The sequence below is a fragment of the Zophobas morio genome, unplaced genomic scaffold (genome assembly GCF_036711695.1).
Source record: "Zophobas morio isolate AGI-343-1 ecotype UQ-CSIRO unplaced genomic scaffold, CSIRO_AGI_Zmor_V1 ptg000030l, whole genome shotgun sequence".
Lineage (NCBI taxonomy): Eukaryota > Metazoa > Arthropoda > Insecta > Coleoptera > Tenebrionidae > Zophobas > Zophobas morio.
Genome location: NW_026972135.1, coordinates 2,124,156 through 2,144,652, shown reverse-complemented (window position 1 = coordinate 2,144,652; position 20,497 = coordinate 2,124,156). Strand labels below are relative to the sequence as shown.

Here is a 20,497-nt window from a genome sequence, read left to right as displayed (position 1 = left end):
GAAGTTAATGACATCATCTTACATTTTTGTTAAATAAATATTGTTTAAATGTTATGAAATAACATGCTCCTGAATTTCTGGTTTATTAATCCGTGTTAAAATTTTGTTCTAGACATGGAGATTTTTGGAAAAAAGTCAAATTTTTCAATTTTTTTGCTTCTCCATTTTTCGATTTAAGTATGGATTTTTCAGTGTTTCTACTTCTCAGTTTTTCAATATTTTACTTTGGTTTTTTCTCGATTTTTCGACTTTTAAAATTTTTAATTTTTCGTGTTTTCGTTTTCGGAATTTTGAATTTTCCGCTATGATTTCTCAATTTTTTGATTTCTTTATTTTTTGAGTACTCCATTTTACCGCTTTTCGATATTCCGATTTTTCGATTTCACGATTTTTCTTTTTTTAGTGTTTCGACTTTTCGATCCATCGGTTTCTCCATTTTTCGATTTTTTGATTTTTCGATTTTTCGATTTTTCGATTTTTCGATTTCTCGATTTCTGAATTTTTCAGTTTTTGGAATATTTTCAATTCTTCATTTCTTCGATTTTTTAATTTCCAATTTTTTCAATTTTTAGATTTTTCAGGTTTTTGATTTTTTAGTTTATTCGATTTTATAATTTTTCGATTTTTGGACTTTTCGATTTCTCGATTTTTCAGTTTTTAGATTTCTCTATTTTTCGATATTTCAGCTATGGGATTTTCCAATTATCTGATTTTTGACTTTCTGATTTTTCGATTTTTAGATTTTTCCACTTTTTAATTTTTTAGCTTCCCCAACTTTCGATTTTTGTTTTTACGATTTTCAGACTTCTCAATTTTTTGATTTATGAGTTTTTCGATTTTTCAATTTTTCGATATAAAATTTCTGATTTCTCGATTTTCAGTGTTCCAAGTACGATTTTTCGACTTCCCAACTTTTCCAAGTCTCGAATTTTCAGTTTCTCGGTGATTTGATTTCTCGATTTTTCTTCTTTTCGACTTCAGAATTGTTGATTTTTTGACTTCAATTTTTTATTTTTCGATTTTTAGATATTTCAATTTCCGATATTATTAGATTTTCGGTTTCTCGATTTTTCGAGTTCTCAATTTTTCTATATTTCAGTTACCAAATTTTTGTATTTTCCGTTTTATTAACTTTTAGTTTTCGATATTTTGATTTCCAAATTTATCGACATTTCGACTTTTTCTCGATTTTTCCATTTTTTGTTTTTTCAGATTCCTCGAATTCTTGGGATCTCTATTTTCCAATATTCCAAATTTTCAATTTCTCGATTTTTCAAAATTTCACTTCTTCGACTATTCGACTTTTCGGTTTATTGATTTTTAATTTCTCGATTCCTTCAATTTTCGAGTTTTTGGTTTTCCAATCTCTCGTGTCTTCAGATTTTCAGTTTTTCAATTTCTCAATGTTTTAATTTTAGTTTTCGAGTTCTTGATTTTTCAACTTCCGATTTCTGTTTTTCGATGTTTCAGTTTTCGAATTTCTTACTTTTTTTTATTTTCCAATTTCTCGATTTTTCAATTACCCGAATTTTCGATTTTCAATTTCTCGAATTCTCAGCTTTTCAATTTTGGCGTTTCTAAATTTATAGTTTTTCTATTTTTCAATATTTGATTAATAATTTTTTTTATTTTCCCAGTTTTCGATATCTGGACTTGTCAATGTTTCTATTTTTCAGTTTTTCAGTTCTTCATTTCTTCGATTTTTTTCGATTTCTCAGTTTCTCGATGTTTTGATTTTTCCATTCTTCGATTTTTCTATTTTTCGACTTCAGATTTGTTGATTGTTCGGTTTTTTGAGTTTTGACTTTTCGATTTTTAAATTTTTCGGTGAACGATTTTTAATTTTCCAAATTTCGATATTTCGATTTCTCAGTATCAGATTTTTCGGTTCCTCGATTTTTCGATATGTCGACTTTTCGATTTTTCGATATTACAGTTACCAAACTTTTCAATTTTCCGATTTTTTAACTTTTAGTTTTCGATATTTCAATTTCGTAATTTAATTACATTTCGACTTTGCCATTTATAGATTCCTCTATTTTTCGTTTTTTCAGCTTTAAGATTTCTCGATTTCTTGAGATCTCTATTTTTCGATATTCCGAATTTTCGATTTCACGATTTTTCTTTTTTTTGTGTTTCGACTTTTCGATCTCTCGGTTTCTCCATTTTTCGATTTTTTGATTTTTCGATTTTTCGATTTTTCGATTTCTCGATTTCTGAATTTTTCAGTTTTTGGAATATTTTCAATTCTTCATTTCTTCGATTTTTTAATTTCCAATTTTTTCAATTTTTAGAATTTTCAGGTTTTTGATTTTTTAGTTTATTCGATTTTGTAATTTTTCGATTTCTCGATTTTTCAGTTTTTAGATTTCTCTATTCTTCGATATTTCAGCTATGGGATTTTCCAATCATTTGACTTTCTAATTTTTCGATTTTTAGATTTTTCCACTTTTTAATTTTTTAGCTTCCCCAACTTTCGATTTTTTGTTTTTACGATTTTCAGACTTCTCAATTTTTTGATTTATGAGTTTTTCGATTTTTCAATTTTTCGATATAAAATTTCTGATTTCTCGATTTTCAGTGTTCCAAGTACGATTTTTCGACTTCCCAGCTTTTCCAAGTCTCGATTTTTCAGTTTCTCGGTGATTTGATTTCTCGATTTTTCTTCTTTTCGACTTCAGAATTGTTGATTTTTTGACTTCGATTTTTTATTTTTCGATTTTTAGATATTTCAATTTCCGATATTATTAGATTTTCGGTTTCTCGATTTTTCGAGTTCTCAATTTTTCTATATTTCAGTTACCAAATTTTTTCATTTTCCGTTTTATTAACTTTTAGTTTCCGATATTTTGATTTCCAAATTTATCGACATTTCGACTTTTTCTCGATTTTTCCATTTTTTGTTTTTTCAGATTCCTCGAATTCTTGGGATCTCTATTTTCCAATATTCCAAATTTTCGATTTCTCGATTTTTCAAAATTTCACTTCTTCGACTATTCGACTTTTCGGTTTATTGATTTTTAATTTCTCGATTCCTTCAATTTTCGAGTTTTTGGTTTTCCAATCTCTCGTGTCTTCAGATTTTCAGTTTTTCAATTTCTCAATTTTTCGATATTTCAGTTTCAGGATTTTTCAATTTTTCAATGTTTTAATTTTAGTTTTCGATTTCTTGATTTTTCAACTTCCGATTTCTGTTTTTCGATGTTTCAGTTTTCGAATTTCTTACTTTTTTTTATTCTTCAGTTTCTCGATTTTCAGTTACCCGAATTTTCGATTTTCAAATTCTCGAATTCTCAGCTTTTCAATTTTGACGTTTCTAAATTTCTAGTTTTTCTATTTTTCAATATTTGATTAATCATTTTTTTTATTTTCCTAGTTTTCGATATCTGGACTTGTCAATGTTTCTATTTTTCAGTTTTTCAATTCTTCATTTATTCGATTTTTTTCGATTTCTCAGTTTCTCGATGTTTTAATTTTTCGATTCTTCGATTTTTCTATTTTTCGACTTCAGATTTGTTGATTGTTCGGTTTTTTGAGTTTTGACTTTTCGATTTTTCAATTTTTCGGTGAACGATTTTTAATTTTCCAAATTTCGATATTTCGATTTCTCAGTATCAGATTTTTTTGTTCCTCGATTTTTCGATATGTCGACTTTTCGATTTTTCGATATTACAGTTACCAGACTTCAATTTTCCGATTTTTTAACTTTTAGTTTTCGATATTTCAATTTCGTAATTTAATTACATTTCGACTTTGCCATTTCTAGATTCCTCTATTTTTCGTTTTTTCAGCTTTAAGATTTCTCGATTTCTTGAGATCTCTATTTTTGGATATACCGAATTTTCGATTTCTCGATTTTTGAATTTCTCGATTCCTTCAGTTTTCGAGTTTTTGGTTTTCTGATCTCTCGTTTCATCATTTTTTCAGTTTTTTTAACTTATAAAATTCAAGATTTTTCGATTTCTCGAACTCTGAATGTTTCAATTTTTCTATTTTAGGATTTCTCCATTTTGCAATTTTTCCACCATTTAAATTTACGTTTTCGATTTCTTGAATTTTCAGTTTTTCAATTTTCTGTTTTTTCATTTTTTTTTTTAATTTACAGACTTCACGTTGTTTTAATTTTCTAATTTTCTGATTTCTCGATTTTTAAATTTCCCAAATTTTCGATTTCACGATTTCATGACTTTTCAATGTTTTAGATGTCTCAATTTTTCGAAATTTCAGTTTCCTGATTTGTCAATTTTTCAATGTTTTAATTTTAATTTTCGATTTCTTGATTTTTCAACTTCCGATTTCTCAGTTTTTCAATATTTCAGTTTTCCAATTTTTTTCTTTTTTAATTTTTCAATTTTTCAATTTCTCGATTTTCCAGCCTTTCAATTTTTGACGTTTCTAAATTTTCAGTTTTTAGATTTCTCAATTTTCGATTAATCGATTTTTTGATTTTCTCAGTTTTTCAATTCTTCATTTGTTCGATTTTTTAGTTTAGTTTCTAGTTTCTTCATTTTTAAAATTTTTCAGGTTTTTGATCTTTTAATTTATCCGATTTTGTAATTTTTCGATTTTTGGACTTTTCGATTTCTTGATTTCTCAATTATTTGATGTTTCAGTTATGAGATGTTTCAATTTTTCCATTCTCCAATATTTCTTCCTTTACTACTTTTTAATATTTCAAGATATCCACCTTTCGATTTTTCGACTTTTTGATTTTTTAATTTTTGAGCTTCTCCAACTCTCGATTTTTTTATTTTACGATTTTCAGACTTCTCGATTATTTGATTTGTCAGTTCTTTGATTTTTCAATTCTGCAACATAAAAATTCTGATTTCTCAATTTTTCGATTTCTGGGTTTTCAATGTCCCGAGTAGGATTTTTCGACTTCCCGATTTTTCAAAGTCGCAATTTTTCGATTTTTCAGTTTCTCGGTGTTTTGAGTCTTCGATTTCTTGATTTTTTCATTTTTCGACTTCAGATTTGTTGATTTGTTCGATTTTTTGACTTCGATTTTCCAATTTGGTAAAAAAATTTAATTTTCCAACATTTCGATATGTCGATATCTCAATATTAGATTTTTCGATTTCTCGTTTTGTCGATATGTCAACTTTCCGATTTTTCGATTTCTCAATTTTGCTATATTACAGTTACAAGATTTTTCAATTTTTCGATTTTTTAAATTTTGGTTTTCGATACTTCGATTTCCCAATTTATCGACTTTTCGACTTTGCCATCTATTGACTATTCGATTTGTCAATTATTTTTAGTTTCTTCAGCTTTAAGATTTCTCGATTTCTTGAGATCTCTATTTTTCGATATTCCGAATTTTCGATTTCCCGAATTTCCAAAATTTCAGTTTTTCGACTGTTTGACGTTTCGATTTATAATCGATTTTTAATTTCTCGATTCATTCAATTTCGAGTGTTTGTTTATCCGATCTTTTTTCCAGTCTTTTTATTTTTCAATTTTTCAAATTATAAAGGTCAAAATTTTTCGATTTCTCGATGTTTCGATTTTCGAAAAGTCGAAAAAGAGAAAACGAAAAGTAGAAAAAGAGAAACATGGAAACATTAAAAAATATAAAAATTGAAAAGTCGAAAAACTGAAGAATCAAAATATTGAAAAGTCTAAAAACTGTAATATTGAAAAATTAAGTAATCGTAAAAAAATCGGGAAATCCAAAAGTCCAAAAATCATAAATTACAAAATCGAATAAATTAAAAAATCAAAAACCTGAAAAATCTATAAATTGAAGAAACTGGAAATTAAAAAATTGAAGAACTGAAGAATTGAAAAATTGAAAAGTAGAAACACTGAAAAGTCCAGAAATTGAGAACTGGAAAAATAAAAAAATCGATTGATCAGAAATTGAGAGAACGAAAAACTTAAAATTTAGAAAAATCGTAAAATCGGGAAATTAAAAAATCGAGAAATTGAACAATGAAAGAAGTGAAAAATTCGAAAACTGAAAAATGGAAAAACTGAGAAATCGGAAGTTGAAAAATCAAGTAATAGAAAACTAAAATTAAAGCATTGAAAAATTGAAAAATCCTGAAACTGAAATATCGAAAAATTGAGAAATGGTAAAAATTAAAAGTCTGGGAATCGTGCAATCGAAAATTTGAGAAATCTAAAAATCGAGAAATCGGAAAATTAGAAAATTAAAACAAATGAAAGTCTGGAAATTAAAAAAATTAAATAAACGGAGAGTTGAAAAACTGAAAATTCGGGAAATCGAAAACTAAAATTTAAATAGTGGAAAAATTGCAAAATGCCTAAACTGAAATATCAAAAATTGAGAAATCGAAACACTGAAATGTCGAGATCGAAAAATCGAGAAATCGGATAATTTAAAAATTGGAAAAACTGAATAATTAGTCAAAATGTCGAAATATTGAAAATCGAGAAATCCAAAAATAGAAAAACCATGGAAAAATTGAAGAATCGAAATACTGAAAAGTCTAAAATTGAAACGTTTTCATTTTTTCGATTTCTTGTTTGTTTAATTTTTCGATTTTTAAATTTTTCAATTTCTTGATTTTTCGATTTTTCTATTGTTCAATTTTTCGTTAATTCTATTTTTCAATATTTTGAATTTTTAAATCTTAGATTTTCCAGTTTTTTGATGATTCGATTTCTCTATTTTGCAGCTTCCCGGTTTTAGATTTTTCAATTCATTAAGTTTTGGATTTACTTTTTTTTTTAATTTTTCGACATTTCAGTTTTCTGTTTTTTCCATTTTTTTATTTTCTTTCGAGATTTCGATGTTTCGTCTTTTGATTGTTCAAGTTATCGATATATCAATTCTTAGTTTTTTCGATTTATCGATTTTTTATGTTAAAGTTTTCAATTTTTAACTTCTCGATTTTTAAATTTTGGCCAAATTCGGTTTTTCGATTTTTCCACTTTTCTGCTTTTCGATTTTTCAACCTTCCAATTTTTCGATGTGTCGATTTCTTGCTTTTTCGACTTTGCAATTTCTACATATTAGATACTTGAAATTTTTGATATTTCGATTTTTCTCGGTTTTTTAATTTTCCGATATTTTAATTTCACGATTTTTTAAATTTTAGATTTTTCGGTTTCTCGAATTTTAGAGTTTTTAAATTTTTGATTTTTCAGTCTCTTCATTTTTTAATGTTTCGAGATTATTAAATTTTATATTTTAGGGTTTTCAATTTTTAGATTTTTCGATTTTTCTATTGTTCAATTTTTCGTTAATTCTATTTTTCAATATTTCGAATTCTTAAATCTTAGATTTTCCAGTTTTTTGATGATTCGATTTCTCTATTTTGCAGCTTCCCGGTTTTAGATTTTTCAATTCATTCAGTTTTGGATTTACTTTTTTTTTTTTAATTTTTCGACTTTTCAGTTTTCTGTTTTTTCCATTTTTTTATTTTCTTTCGAGATTTCGATGTTTCGTCTTTTGATTGTTCAAGTTATCGATATATCAATTCTTAGTTTTTTCGATTTATCGATTTTTTATGTTAAATTTTTCAATTTTTAACTTCTCGATTTTTAAATTTTGGCCAAATTCGGTTTTTCGATTTTTCCACTTTTCTGCTTTTCGATTTTTCAACCTTCCAATTTTTCGATGTGTCGATTTCTTGCTTTTTCGACTTTACAATTTCTACATATTAGATACTTGAAATTTTTGATATTTCGATTTTTCTCGGTTTTTTAATTTTCCGATATTTTAATTTCACGATTTTTTAAATTTTAGATTTTTCGGTTTCTCGAATTTTAGAGTTTTTAAATTTTTGATTTTTCAGTCTCTTCATTTTTTAATGTTTCGAGATTTTTAAATTTTATATTTTAGGGTTTTTCAAATTTTTAACGTTTCAATTTTTCCATTTTTTTTTTCTATTGCTCGATGTTTCAGTTTTTCGATTTTTAAAATTTTATGGACCTTTTTTGGTTCGGGTAGTTCTTTCCTGTCTTCATTGCATTCCCATTTCTCTTTGTATATTATTAATTTTGGCTTGATGCCCTTCAGTTTTTTCTTCCTTCTCACGTTCTCTTATACGTTTGTCAATCTCTTTCTCTTGTTCTGTGAGGTTATTATTAACACAAAGTATATTTCAGAATTTTTGAGATCCCGGGTGGCCATGCTTACATAAACTAGCCTTATTAACAATATATGTTTCAAATCGTAGCGTCTGGGGTATAGATAGATCTTGACAGGCTGCTTGTCAGCAACTGTCAAAACCTTTTTTCTTGGACATTCATTCAATCAGTTTTCAAATCAAAGATTGGCTTTATAATATGGTGTGGAGTAGCGAATTTGACAAAGAAGAAGATTTCCAAGTAAACCAAATTAATCTCCCTCTTTTTTCTGTAGCTACATTTTCAGTTCGCCGGAAAATGTGTACAACCCTGGCAACTGGAAGCAGCCCGGGCTAACAACATGTTAGAACACTTGTGTGCCCTTCATGTGGGATCCAGAGCTCCTGCAACGCGTCTTTCTGGATTAATATGCTCAATCGGTCCAGAAGCTACACCTAAAAAGTCGTACCACTGAAGGAACTTTCGTTTCCAGGTATAGCGAGCTGCGACGTACCCACAATCGAAATCCTCTTGGAAAATGGGATGAATATAGCCTGCTTGAATTGTTTGTATGGACAGATAGAGTACCATCAGCAAATTCTTTCAAATATAAGGACTGCGCAGAAAAACTTCAGCAAAAAAATTAAAATGAAGTACCCTTTGGCTGTCTCCGCCTTCACTCGGGGACCTGTTATTCGAGCAACTATTCCCATTGGAGTAAGTTGTACTTTCTACAAAGTGTTCAAAAAAATAAGAACACCCGGTATAACTTATCCATGTTGCCACGTTCACTAACTTTCAGTGCCGAGTAACGGAAATCATCTTGTACCAAGACGACATCATCGAACTCTGCGCCGACGAAACCTACGTCATCATGTCCAACAACCCCAAAGTCATCCACATCAACTACAACAACTTCCACCGCGTCGTCAAAGTGGGCAACAAAGTCAACATCAACCGCCGCACCATCCACCTGGTGTGCACCGACATCGTCGGCGCCGTCGTCGTCTGCAAGGTTCTCAAAGGCGGCACGGTCCTCAGCGGCAGCCGCGTCCACCTGCCCGGCATCCCCGTCGACATGCCCGCCCTCAACGACATCGACAAGCGCGTCCTCACCTTCGCCGTCGAAAGCGGCATCGACATCATCTTCGCCGCCTACGTGCGCGACGAGACCACCGTCAACGAGATCCGCCAGTTCCTCGGACCGGCGGGAAAGCACATCATGATCTGCTCCGAGATCGAAAACCTTCAAGGGATCGTGAACATCGACGAAATCATCAAGGCGTCGGACGCTATCATGGTGGCTAGGTTGGACCTGGCGAACGAAATCGCCGACGAGAAGGTCTTTCTGGCGCAGAGGTCGATTATTAGCAAGTGCAACGTGGTGGGGAAGCCGGTGGTGTGCACGACGCACCTGCTGGAGTCGATGATGTATTCGCGGATTCCGTCGAGGTCGGAGAGTACCGATATTGCCAATGCGATTATGAATGGGGTTGATTGCGTTATGTTGTACCATGAGACTGCGCTGGGGGACTACCCGGTGGCGACTGTGAAACAGGCGGTGGCCATGTGCAAGCAGGCGGAACCGGCGATTTGGCAGAAGAGGATGGTCATGGATTTGTCGAAAAAAGTAAGACGATTTGTTAGTGTGATTGTTAATGGTTTTTTGGTAGATCCAGGCACCGATTATCACGACCCATGCTTTGGCAGCGGCGGCTGTCGAAATTTCCTTCAGCTCATTGGCTTCCGCTATCGTCATCACTACTGCGTCCATGAAATCTGCCCATTTGCTGTCAAAGTATAGGCCCAAGTGTCCCATCATTGCTGTGACGAGAAATGAGAACCAAGCCCGACAGGCACACATGTTTAGAGGAATAATACCTTTGTTGTATAAAGGTAACTGAGACTGCCACTTTGACAAAAATGATAAAGTATTGTCTAGACCAGCGGGAGATCGACTGGAAGAAAGATCTGGAGAAGAGAGTGTATTTTGGGATTAATTTTGGCAGAAAAAGGGGTTTGTAGTGAAACTTGTTCTTTAACATCGTAAAATTTTGTTGTTTTTGGTGGTTCCAGGGTTCATTCGGCCGGGAGAACCCGTGGTAATAGTGACGAGCTCAGTGCAAGGGTCTGGATTTGCAGACAAGATGAGAATAGTGTACGTGACGAAACACATATCCCATGGAACAGAATGTATTTGCTAAAAATATTAACACAATAAATGAGAAATCATGATTACTCAAAAGGTTTCAAAATCGGCTTAACTTATTTACAAAATTTGACCGATTTGAAAATTAGATGAGATAAGATCCCCAGACAAGTATGTGATGATATAAAAAAGAAATTGGGTGCATTATTCTATTTATTTTTTATTTATCGTGCTGTTTCGTGTTTTCGTGCTAGGTGTATTGTGATTAAAGAAAATATTTTTATTGTTACGTATATTTAAAATTTCCGCCACAAATATTCAACCACAGGTAAGTAAAATTAACATAAGTAGTTATCAACATAATGAATTCTTTCTTTCATACGAAATAGCGCATTTTGCAATCATACGTGCATTCATTTCGCACGTCCATTAAAATTTATCAGTCAAAATGCGAAACGGATAGTTTATCCATTTTGTCTAAAAATTTACACATTATTATTCATAGTAAACGATAACTCGATCATCTTTATCGTTGTTTGTTTAAAACATCATGTTGCAATTTATCTGCATTGTCAGGTTTCAAGTGTTTATGTTATGAGGTTGCGATTGATTGATATCTCAGATTATCTGCTTATATTGTGTGTAAAAATAGAAAATTTATCACAATTTGAGTCTTAAGATGGATTACGTTTAATTAAAATTGGGAATGTCTTTATTTTCTGTTTTTTTTTGTACAATTTCTTTTCCATTTAAATGTTTTCTTCCACCACTGCTTTTCCTTTTTGTAACCACACTTCTTCTTCTTCTTCTATGTTTATTTCGAATGTGTTTTTTTCTCTCGTTTAAACCTTTATAATTTTTACTTCCCAAGCGTCGAGTTCGTTGTAGTCGAGTCCATAGAGCGACTGATTACTGTCATGTTTTCTCGACGTTTCATGACCTGTTTGTTCGGCGTTTGTGCGGGTTTTTATTAGACAGATAGTATCCGAAACTACTGGACCGATTGTTATCAAATTTTGTAGTATCTTAGGAATCATGCTGATGGCAAAATGGAAACCGAAATTTATCTACTCTTCTCCACCAACCATGGAATGATGCCATATTCAAAATTTACAATAGTACCGTGTCGAGTTTTTGACAAAAATAAAAATTGTAGATTTCTCAATTTTTCGGTTTCAGTTCAGGAATTTTTCAATTTTTGACGTTACTAATTTTTTAGTTTTTCGCTTTTATGATTTTTCGATTTTTGTTTTTTTGATTTTACCATCTTTCGGCTTTTCAATATTTCGATTTTTTATTTTTCAAATCCTTTGATTTTTCACTTTTTCGATTTTCGATTTGATTTTTTGTTTCATTAATTTTTCGATATCTCAATTTGCTTCAGTTATAGGATTTTTCAATTTTTCGTTACTTTAATGATTCAATATTTAAATTTTTGTTTTTTCGATTTGTCGATCCCTCGATTTCTTGATTCCTCGATTTCTCGTATGTTATAACTTTGATGTCTTTTTTTCAATTTTTCAATTTTTTAAATTCAACAATTTTCCATTTCTAAATGTTTCACTTTTCTATTTCTTGACATATCGCTATTTCGACTTTTAATAAATGCACGTCAAAAATTGAGGATATTGATGAAAGAAATTTAATTTTTTTATAATTTTCGACACAACTTAAATGAAATTAATTACGATATCACTTTCGGCTTCTTGATTTACAGAGTTCTTGATTTCGCAATTTTCAATATTGTTGGATTTTTCAGTTCTTTATTTTTTCTGTTTTTCAGATTTTCGATTTTTAAATGTTTGATTTTTCGGCTTTTCGTTTTTTAAAATTTTTCGGTTTACCAACTTTTCAATGTTCCAGATTTGGGATTTTTCAATATTTCGGTTATTCAATTTTTCGATTTTTTATATTTGGTTTACTCGATTTCCCGACTTTTCTATTTTTCACATCTTCGATGTGACTATTTTTCAATTTTTCGATTTCTTAATCTTCAAAATTTTCCATTTCCAAATTTTTCAATTTTTCGATTTTTGTAGTCTCGGTTTCTCAATTTTTCAACATTTCAATTTTGGAAATTTTTCGATTTCTGGATTTTTCAATTCTTGAATTTTTATTTTTCAGGTTTCTGATTTTTCAATTTTTCGATTTTTAAAATTTTCGGTTTTTGCGACTTTTCTATTTCCAGATTTTTTAATTTTTCGATTTCAAAACTTCTCCTTGTTTCAGTTTTAGGATTTTCCGATTTTTCAATTTTACCAACAAAACCTCAAGAGGAATCTGAAGAACCGAATCCAGAAAATCAGTAACTAACGAAATAGTAATTTACGCAACTAGTTCGGGATAGCCTGCTTCCCGCATGAACGCTTGTTTGAGGCACGACCGAAGGGAGTGCCGCATTTGCGTGAATGCGGGAAGCAGGCTCACGAACGTGTTGTGTACAATATTTTTTGCGACGAATAAACCTTTAAACTGAAGAGATTAACTGTGAGTTATTTATAAACAACGCCATTGACAGCGCCGTCAACACGTCACAATGTTGACACTACCCGAGTATTTTAAGGTTACCATGGCAACGGGAAGTTAAATGCACGTGTGCGGGAAGTTCGACCTCCCGCACTCCGGTGAATGCGCGAAAGCTATCAAAAAAGGTCATGAGTGCAAAAATAATTTTAAAACACCAAAAAAAAATTTTTTGATGAACTGTAATTCCCCAATTTTTTTTCCATTTTCCAATCTTTCGGTATTTCAGTTTTTTTCAATATTTCGATTCTTCAATTTCCCAATTTTTCGGCTTTTCGACTTTTCGAATTCTCGTTTTTTTACTGTTTCGCTTTTTAATTTTACATTTACAATTTTTCGATTTATTGAATCGATTTCACGATTTTTCAATTTTTCCACATTTTAATTTTACAATTTTTAAAATTTTGGATTTTCCGAGTTGTCGATTTCTCGATTTTTCAATTTTTCGATTTTTTAAATTTTAGATATTTCTGGTTTCGATTGATTTCGTTGTTTCGGTTTCTCCATCTTTCGAAATTACGATTTCTCGATGTTTCAAGTTTTGAATTTTTCGATATTTCAAATTTTTGGCTTTTCGGCATTTTGGTTTTGCAATTTTACAATTTTCCGTTGCTTCGAAGGTTCAATTTTTCGATTTCCGGATTTTTCAATTTTTTCACTTTGCCAGTTTTCAATTTTTCTATTTTTGAATTTTCATTTTCCTTGGTATTTTGTCGTTTAGATTTCTCGATTTCTCGACTTTTCGATTTTTGCAGTTTTTAAATTTTTGATTTTTTGACTTCTTCGATTTTAATTTTTGGATTGTTAAATTACACATTTTCAGTTTTTCGATTTATTGACTCGATATCACGATTTTTCAATTTTTCCACATTTTATTTCTTCAATTTTTAAAATCTTAATATTTTTGGGATTTTTCGACTTTTTGGTTCTTCAATTCTTCTATTTTTCCATTTTTTGAATTTTTGAATTTTAGATTTTTCGACTTCTCGGTTTTAGATTTTTCGGTTTTTCGATTTTTCAATTTTTCGGGTTTTAAATTTTTCGATTTTTCAGTTTTTCACTTCTCGATCTATCCGGAGTTCGATGTTTCGATTTTATTTTTTGAGGTTACGATTTCTCGATGTTGCAGTTTTTGAGCTTTTCGATGTTCCGATTATTTGATTCGATTTCACAATTTTTCAGTTTTTCGGAATTTCAATTTTTCGTGATATCAGTTTTAAAATTTTGCAATTTTCTTGGTGTTTTGATGTCTCAATTTCGCGATTTGTCAATTTTTCCATTATTTAATTTTTCAATTTTTTTTTTATTTTAGAATTTTCGGTTTCCCGATTTCCCAATTTCACGATTTTTCGATTTTTCTGATCTTCGATATTTCTACTTTCTAAACATTTTTCGATTTTAAGACTTTTTAATGTTTCGATTTTTTATGATAAATATTAGATTTATAAGCTTTCATAAAAATTTCTACAGATATTTTGATCAGCGACGTGCCAATCATAACGTTATGGATGGGAGCTCGGAGACAGAAGAAACTGAAAGATTACCATCCAATCTTCAGCTTGAACAACATACTTCAATATTACCAAAGGTGCGACAGTTTTTAAAAGTTAAAATAAATTAATTAAGATTTCTTATTAGAAATTATGACAACTTTTAGACTCTTTTATCCAATAATCGATTTTTAGGAAAACTCTATCCCAAAAACACAACAACTTAATGCTGCTAAAAATACCCAACTCGAAAAATCACCAAAAGCTCCAGCCCAAAACTCTGAACAAAAACCGCCCCCAGTTGAAGAAAAAGCTGAAGCAGCATACGAATCAAAAAAAGTTAATTCTACCCAAAAAATAAACCCAATAATCCATTCTAATATTTTCAGACCTTCCTCAAAAGAAGCGGCACCACCGACCGAGGCAAAGATTTTGAGAATATCCTAATCGCCAACGTCATCCTTTCGTTGCTCAGCGACCAGACAATTACTGACTTCTACATCTCGTCCAACGACGACAGTTTCGGCGCATTTGATGACGTTGTCATCGAACTGCACACAGGGAGCAAAATCGAAACAAAAGCCATTCAGCTGAAACATAGCGAACAAGAAAAATTATTATCCATCCAACAACTAAAAACCAAAAAAGAAAAAAAGGCAGATTTCGCGCTACGGAAATATTTTGAATCGTTCCAACAGGTCCATAGTAGAGCACAAGAATTTTTGTTGTTCACTAACTTTAAATTTGGAATTTCGGACAAGAAAATATTTCAACTACAAGGGGAAAAGTTTGACATAAAACCAGTGCGGTTGACTATTCCAGAAGGAGGTTTAAAATTTTCTGGGCGTGTTGATAACTACTATAAGTTCGAAGTGGTGGAGGGGGAATGGACTAGGCAAAACCCGGAGGAGTTTGAAGCTTACAAAGCCTTTTTTGGAAAGTTTCGTCTTCACACTGATCAAAAAAATGTCGACGAACTCGAGAAATCAACGTTGAAGGAATTCACTGAAGCTTTTTCTTCCAATAAAGATGCGTTTCAAAAGTACGTCAGAGTTATCACGGAGTGGAATATGAGAAAAGGGGAGAAAGACAAACTCAGTAAAGAGTGGATGGAGCGTGCCATAACTTTGCTTTTGATTGGTCCTCAAATCGAACCTCTATGTTTTGGTTTAGTCGACGACAAAATGAAGATTTTGAGAGAAGCTATTTCTTATTTTGATGTCACTCTAGTGGAAGAAAATGGAAGTAAACTAGTTAAAAAGTTGTGGGTCGATTTTAACACTAACAATCTCGACGAGGTCAACAAACTAAGCAAAAAATATTGCCTTCCTTGCGATTACATAGAAGACGTTAAAAATTTGGATGGACTTATTTTGGCACAACTGCTATGGTTGATGGATCAGAGTCCGTTAATACTGAGAGAAAATTCAAGTGTTCATAAAGCAATCCAACTATGCCGTCATCAAAAATTTGTCTTGGTAGTTGACAATGATGAGACGAAAGAATGGATGAAAGGCCGCTCGGTTTTCCAGAACTTATCCAACTTGACAACGAATGTCATCCTATACGAAAAAATAATGCAAACTTTCACCATTTCGTTGCAAGGAAAAGAAGACCTAACTCTAGAAGCGGCATTTGGAAACAACAAAGAATTTCTAACCCACGTGTCCACAACCAATCTAACCCAAATGCTTCACGGTCCCTGCTACATCGGAGACAAAGAAGACCTTGTGGATCCTTACATAGAGCGCAATTTCACCCGAAACACCATCGACATCAAATTTTTGGAAAACGCTTCTCACACGACCCTCATTATTGTGAACTGTGGGCGCAATTTTGGAAAAGTGGAGGAATTAGCACACACTGAAGACATCTCCAATTTCCTAAATAACCCAAAACCGAACCTATCCAAACCCAAAATTTACATCAGTAAAAACGAATTCACCCATTCTGAATTTCAAGATGTGTGCCAGAAAGCTTCAAACTTCAAACTAATCAAAGCCATCCACTTTTTCAGCTTGCTTTCCACCGGGAATTTGGCCTGGATGCGAAGCAAAGGTGACGTCTGCGACATTGACAATTTCAAAATTTTTGACGATTTTCTAAACGAAAACGAATTTTGGTCTTGCGATGACAACAAAATTCGGTTAATTACGGCTGACCCCGGGTTGGGGAAAACCGAATTGGTGAAGAGTCTGAAAAACAAGTGTGCGTCTGAGTATCTGACGGTGACGGTTAGCCCCAAGGACGTTAACACGTTTTTCCAAAATTTAGAACCGGGTCAAACCGATTTAACAAATTCGTTTCAGAGGTACATTTTCAACAAAAAATTCGCTTGTTGTAGACAGATGGATCGTGAGTTTTTCAAAATATGTTTAGATCGGAAGCTCGTGGTTTACATTTGGGATGGTCTGGATGAAATTTTGGGTAAACATTTGGGTGGTCTTTCAAAGGTAATTGTCACACTTTCGGAAATCGGGTTCATCCAGTGGATTACCAGTAGGCAGCACTTGAGATCTTTTCTGGAGAACGAGTTTAGCGTGGTGTCGGTTAGTATAAGCCAGTTTAGTGAGTCGGAGCAGGAAGACTACATTAGAAAGCGTCTGGTGTCTTTCATTCCAGAACAAACCATAGAAGCGACTATTAAAAATATCAAAACCACGTTTGCCTTTATCAAACATGAAGATATTTTAGGGATTCCGCTTCAGATATTCCTGTTGACGGAAATAGTTCGTCAGAACAACACCAAACTGAACCACGAGTTGTTCACCAACGAATTTCTACTAACCGATTTATACCACTACTTTATCCAGCAAAAGTTTGCCATTTTCTATAGAAACGAGGTCCCTGAAGACCAGCAGAAACCTTTTCTGAAACGTCTATTCTCAGATAAAACCAACGAAACACTCAGACACTACGAGAAACTCGCACTCAAGGTGATTTTCCCTGAAGACACTCTAGACCAATTAAACATTGACTGCCGAAGTAGTGCCAACGTGTTTGAAGATCCTCCTGTAGGCCTTATCACCAAATTCGAAAACAACATGCCCCAGTTCCTCCACGTTTCTTTCGCCGAATATTTCGTCGCTTCGTACTTTTCCAAAAATTTTGACCACATCCCTTTTGACACATTCTTCAGCGACAAATACACCAACGTGCGTTTTTTCTTCGACTTATTGTTGGCCAAGGACTCCCCAGCTCATATTGCAGTCCTTTATAAAAAATTCGAGCTTCTGGAAACCCTCGACGAGGAAAAATTAACACGGAAGGACGCAGCTGGACGAAGCGCCTTGCATCTGATATGCTCGTATGGGCAGAAACATCCTCGATTGGAAGTGGTGCAAGATGGCGGACGCTTTTTGATCCCAGACGAAAAGACTTTTAATAGGATTGACACCCCGGAGTATTTTAATGCGGTGATGTTTTTGTTGGAGAAGTGTGACATTTCAGAGGAGGATACTCTCATGGAAATGACGCCATTACTGTACGCCCGAGAAAGTGAGAGTTTGGGTGCGGAAATGAAGATATTACAGAGGCAGGAACTTTCTTTGAAGCAGACGCATAACAAGCTTGACTCAATGAATATTTTGTATTACTCAGTTTTGCGTGGGTGTGATGATCTCCTCCAAGTATTTTTTTCCAAAGAAAAAGGTTCGATTAGTGAGGATTTTGCACATCGGCTTTTCATGGTAGCGTGTGAAAAAGGGTATGACAAGATCGTCGAGTACTTGGTGACCTATGGAGTAGAAGTCAACCGGTGTGATAAAGACGGTCGCACCCCTCTCCATGTAGCTTCTTGGAACGGTCACGAAAAAACAGTTCAATGCTTAGTAACACTGGGAGCTGAAGTCGACCTTTGTAACGAAGAGGGCAGGACGCCACTTTACCTTGCGGCTCGCGACGGCCACAAAAGAACCGTGGAGGTGTTAGTGAAATCTGGAGCGGCAGTAAATCGTGCTGATAATTATGGCAGGACGCCACTCCTCCCGGCTGCGCTCCGCGGCTATTTAAATACTGTGAGATGTTTGGTAAAATCCGGGGCCGAAATATCAAAACCTGATATGTATGGTCGGGTGCCACTTTACGTAGCTGCGGAATACGGGCACGAAAGGGTTGTTCGGTACTTAGTCAAACTAGGGGCAGATGTTAATGGTAGAGACAACTATGACCACACCGCTCTCTACGCGGCTGCTGAAAACGGCCACGTAGAAAATGTTCGGTTTTTGCTGAAATCAGGGGCTGTGGTTGATAGTGCTAGTAATTATGGGCGGACCCCGCTCCAGCAGGCGGCTTGTCATGGGCACCAGGAAGTTGTGGAGTGGTTGGTGAGATTCGGGGGTGAGATAAACCACCGTGATAGGTATGGTCGGACGCCATTTTACGTAGCTTCTGAGTATGGCCAGGAGAGAACTGTTCGGTATTTAGTGGAACTGGGGGCAGATGTTGATGGTAAGGATAATTATGACCAGACAGCTATTTACGCAGCAGCTGAAAACGGCCACGAAGGGAATGTTCGCTGTTTGGTGGAGTGGGGGGCCACTATTGACTCTCCTAGTGATTTCAGCCGGACACCTCTTCAACAGGCTGCTTATAACGGTCACCTCACCATCGTTGAATATCTAGTTCTACTAGGGGCCGAAATCAATCACGCTGATCAAATAGGCCGGACGCCACTTTACGTTGCGTCAGAGTACGGCCGGGAACCCACCGTGGAATATTTAGTGGCATCCGGGGCAAGTGTTAACACCAAAGACAAAATCGCCCAGACACCTCTTTTCGCAGCTTGTGAGAACGGCCACAAAAAAATCGTCCAGTTTTTAGTCAAATCGGGTGCAGAAGTCAATGGCGCCAACCAAAATGGCCGTATGCCACTCTACATAGCTTCGCGTAACGGCCACGAACAAACCATTGAAGTGTTGCTGAAACTATGCCCAGAAATCAATCGTGCGGATAACTATGGTCGAACATCACTCCTGATAGCTTCACACCAAGGCCACGAAAAAGCTGTTCGGTGTCTGGTTAAGTACGGAGCTGATGTTAATTACGCTGATATGTATGGTCGGACGCCACTTTATGTGGCGTCGGAGTATGGTTTTGAAAAAATCGTTCGGTTTCTGGTCAAATCCGGAGCGGATGTTAATTTTAGGGACAAGTTTGAGCAGACACCACTTTATGGAGCTTCTGAGAAGGGCCGCAAAAAGGTGGTGGAGTGTTTAGTGGAATTGGGGGCTGATGTTAATGCCAGGTATAGATCCGGTCAGACATTGGAGCAGGTGGCTTCTGACAATGGCCACCAAGAAGTTGTTGAAATGTTGGTGAGGTACAGAGAGAGCAGTAATAGAGGGTGAACAAAGCCTTAACTTTTCACAATGGAGAAAGACAAAACATCGAATATTTTATTATTTGCCAAGAGTGACTTAATGTGGCTTCCGTTTGAAAGATCTACCACTTGCAAACTCTACCAACAACTTGTTGACCAAAGTTTTGTTGAAACATTATTCGAAACAAATTTGCATCAAATTGGACATTATCAACAACCAGTTCTAGATTTTCCATAACACTATTCGGATGAAAGATCATAATTTTGTTGCACATAATCACCTTTGCTTCGTCTTCACGCCCTAATATTTTAAAATGTCAAAAGTGAACAAAGAGTTTTACTTTAAGGGGTGCCAATTTTAGCAGTTGATGAAACTCCAGACCACAGGTCCGTAAGGCGCTGTACCCTGCTGTTCCGCTTATTTACATGTACTTGTGAGCATTTTTACAACAGGAAAAAATATAAGAAAACCTTAAGTTATTGTCCCGATTAATAATATAAATGTGTATTTAAATAATGTAGTAAGCTTGTAACATTTTTCTCAATTTTCAATGTTTTTTGAACCACTATTCAGCTTTATTTACACAATTTTTGCTTTGACCAGAAGCAATATCGACTGGTTTTCCAATAGTACCAATGCAGGTATAATCGGCGTAAAACATTACATCAGCTTGGGGCATACAATTTGGAAGATTATTATGAATAATAAAAGTAATAGTGGCCCAAGAATGGATCCTTGCGAACTCCATAGTTAATGCACGAAAACTCTAAAAACTTGGATTACTATTTGAGTTTTATTTTTTATGTAACTCATGATGTTTGTAAAAGTATAGTGGTGGAAATACCTCAGGTAAAACTTTTTCTCCTTCTATCTTGTGCACTTTGTGTGATTCAAAAAATTACCAAATTTTGAGTACGTCGTTGAAATTTGATGTCAAAATTTGAAATTTGTCATCACAATTATTTATCAAA

General features: G+C 33.6%; 2 protein-coding genes across 2 annotated transcripts; both read left to right on the top strand.

The window, feature by feature from the left end:
• Positions 1–8,196: 8,196 nt before the first annotated feature.
• Positions 8,197–10,270, top strand: LOC135138770 (pyruvate kinase-like). The gene is made up of 7 exons (XM_064068783.1): positions 8,197–8,304; positions 8,351–8,483; positions 8,537–8,760; positions 8,846–9,673; positions 9,717–9,939; positions 9,986–10,060; positions 10,120–10,270. Exons 1-7 carry the CDS (start codon positions 8,263–8,265, stop codon positions 10,245–10,247), a joined length of 1,653 nt encoding a protein of 550 aa, XP_063924853.1. The 5' UTR covers positions 8,197–8,262; the 3' UTR covers positions 10,248–10,270.
• A 160-nt stretch (positions 10,271–10,430) lies between these two features.
• Positions 10,431–20,091, top strand: LOC135137819 (uncharacterized). The gene is made up of 4 exons (XM_064067568.1): positions 10,431–10,520; positions 14,186–14,303; positions 14,401–14,544; positions 14,595–20,091. The coding sequence occupies exons 2-4, from the start codon at positions 14,220–14,222 to the stop codon at positions 19,551–19,553; spliced, it is 5,187 nt and encodes a 1,728-aa protein (XP_063923638.1). The 5' UTR covers positions 10,431–10,520; positions 14,186–14,219; the 3' UTR covers positions 19,554–20,091.
• Positions 20,092–20,497: the final 406 nt, after the last annotated feature.

Bases quoted from the DNA above. Each gene is read 5' to 3' on its own strand.
- LOC135138770 (XM_064068783.1), top strand. From the start codon at position 8,263: ATGGTGTGGAGTAGCGAATTTGACAAAGAAGAAGATTTCCAA. The intron at 8,484-8,536 runs GTCCAGAAGCTA...TTTCGTTTCCAG, and splicing joins TGGATTAATATGCTCAATCG to GTATAGCGAGCTGCGACGTA. The intron at 9,674-9,716 runs GTAAGACGATTT...GTTTTTTGGTAG, and splicing joins TCATGGATTTGTCGAAAAAA to ATCCAGGCACCGATTATCAC.
- LOC135137819 (XM_064067568.1), top strand. From the start codon at position 14,220: ATGGATGGGAGCTCGGAGACAGAAGAAACTGAAAGATTACCATCCAAT. The intron at 14,304-14,400 runs GTGCGACAGTTT...ATCGATTTTTAG, and splicing joins ATACTTCAATATTACCAAAG to GAAAACTCTATCCCAAAAAC. The intron at 14,545-14,594 runs GTTAATTCTACC...TAATATTTTCAG, and splicing joins CAGCATACGAATCAAAAAAA to ACCTTCCTCAAAAGAAGCGG.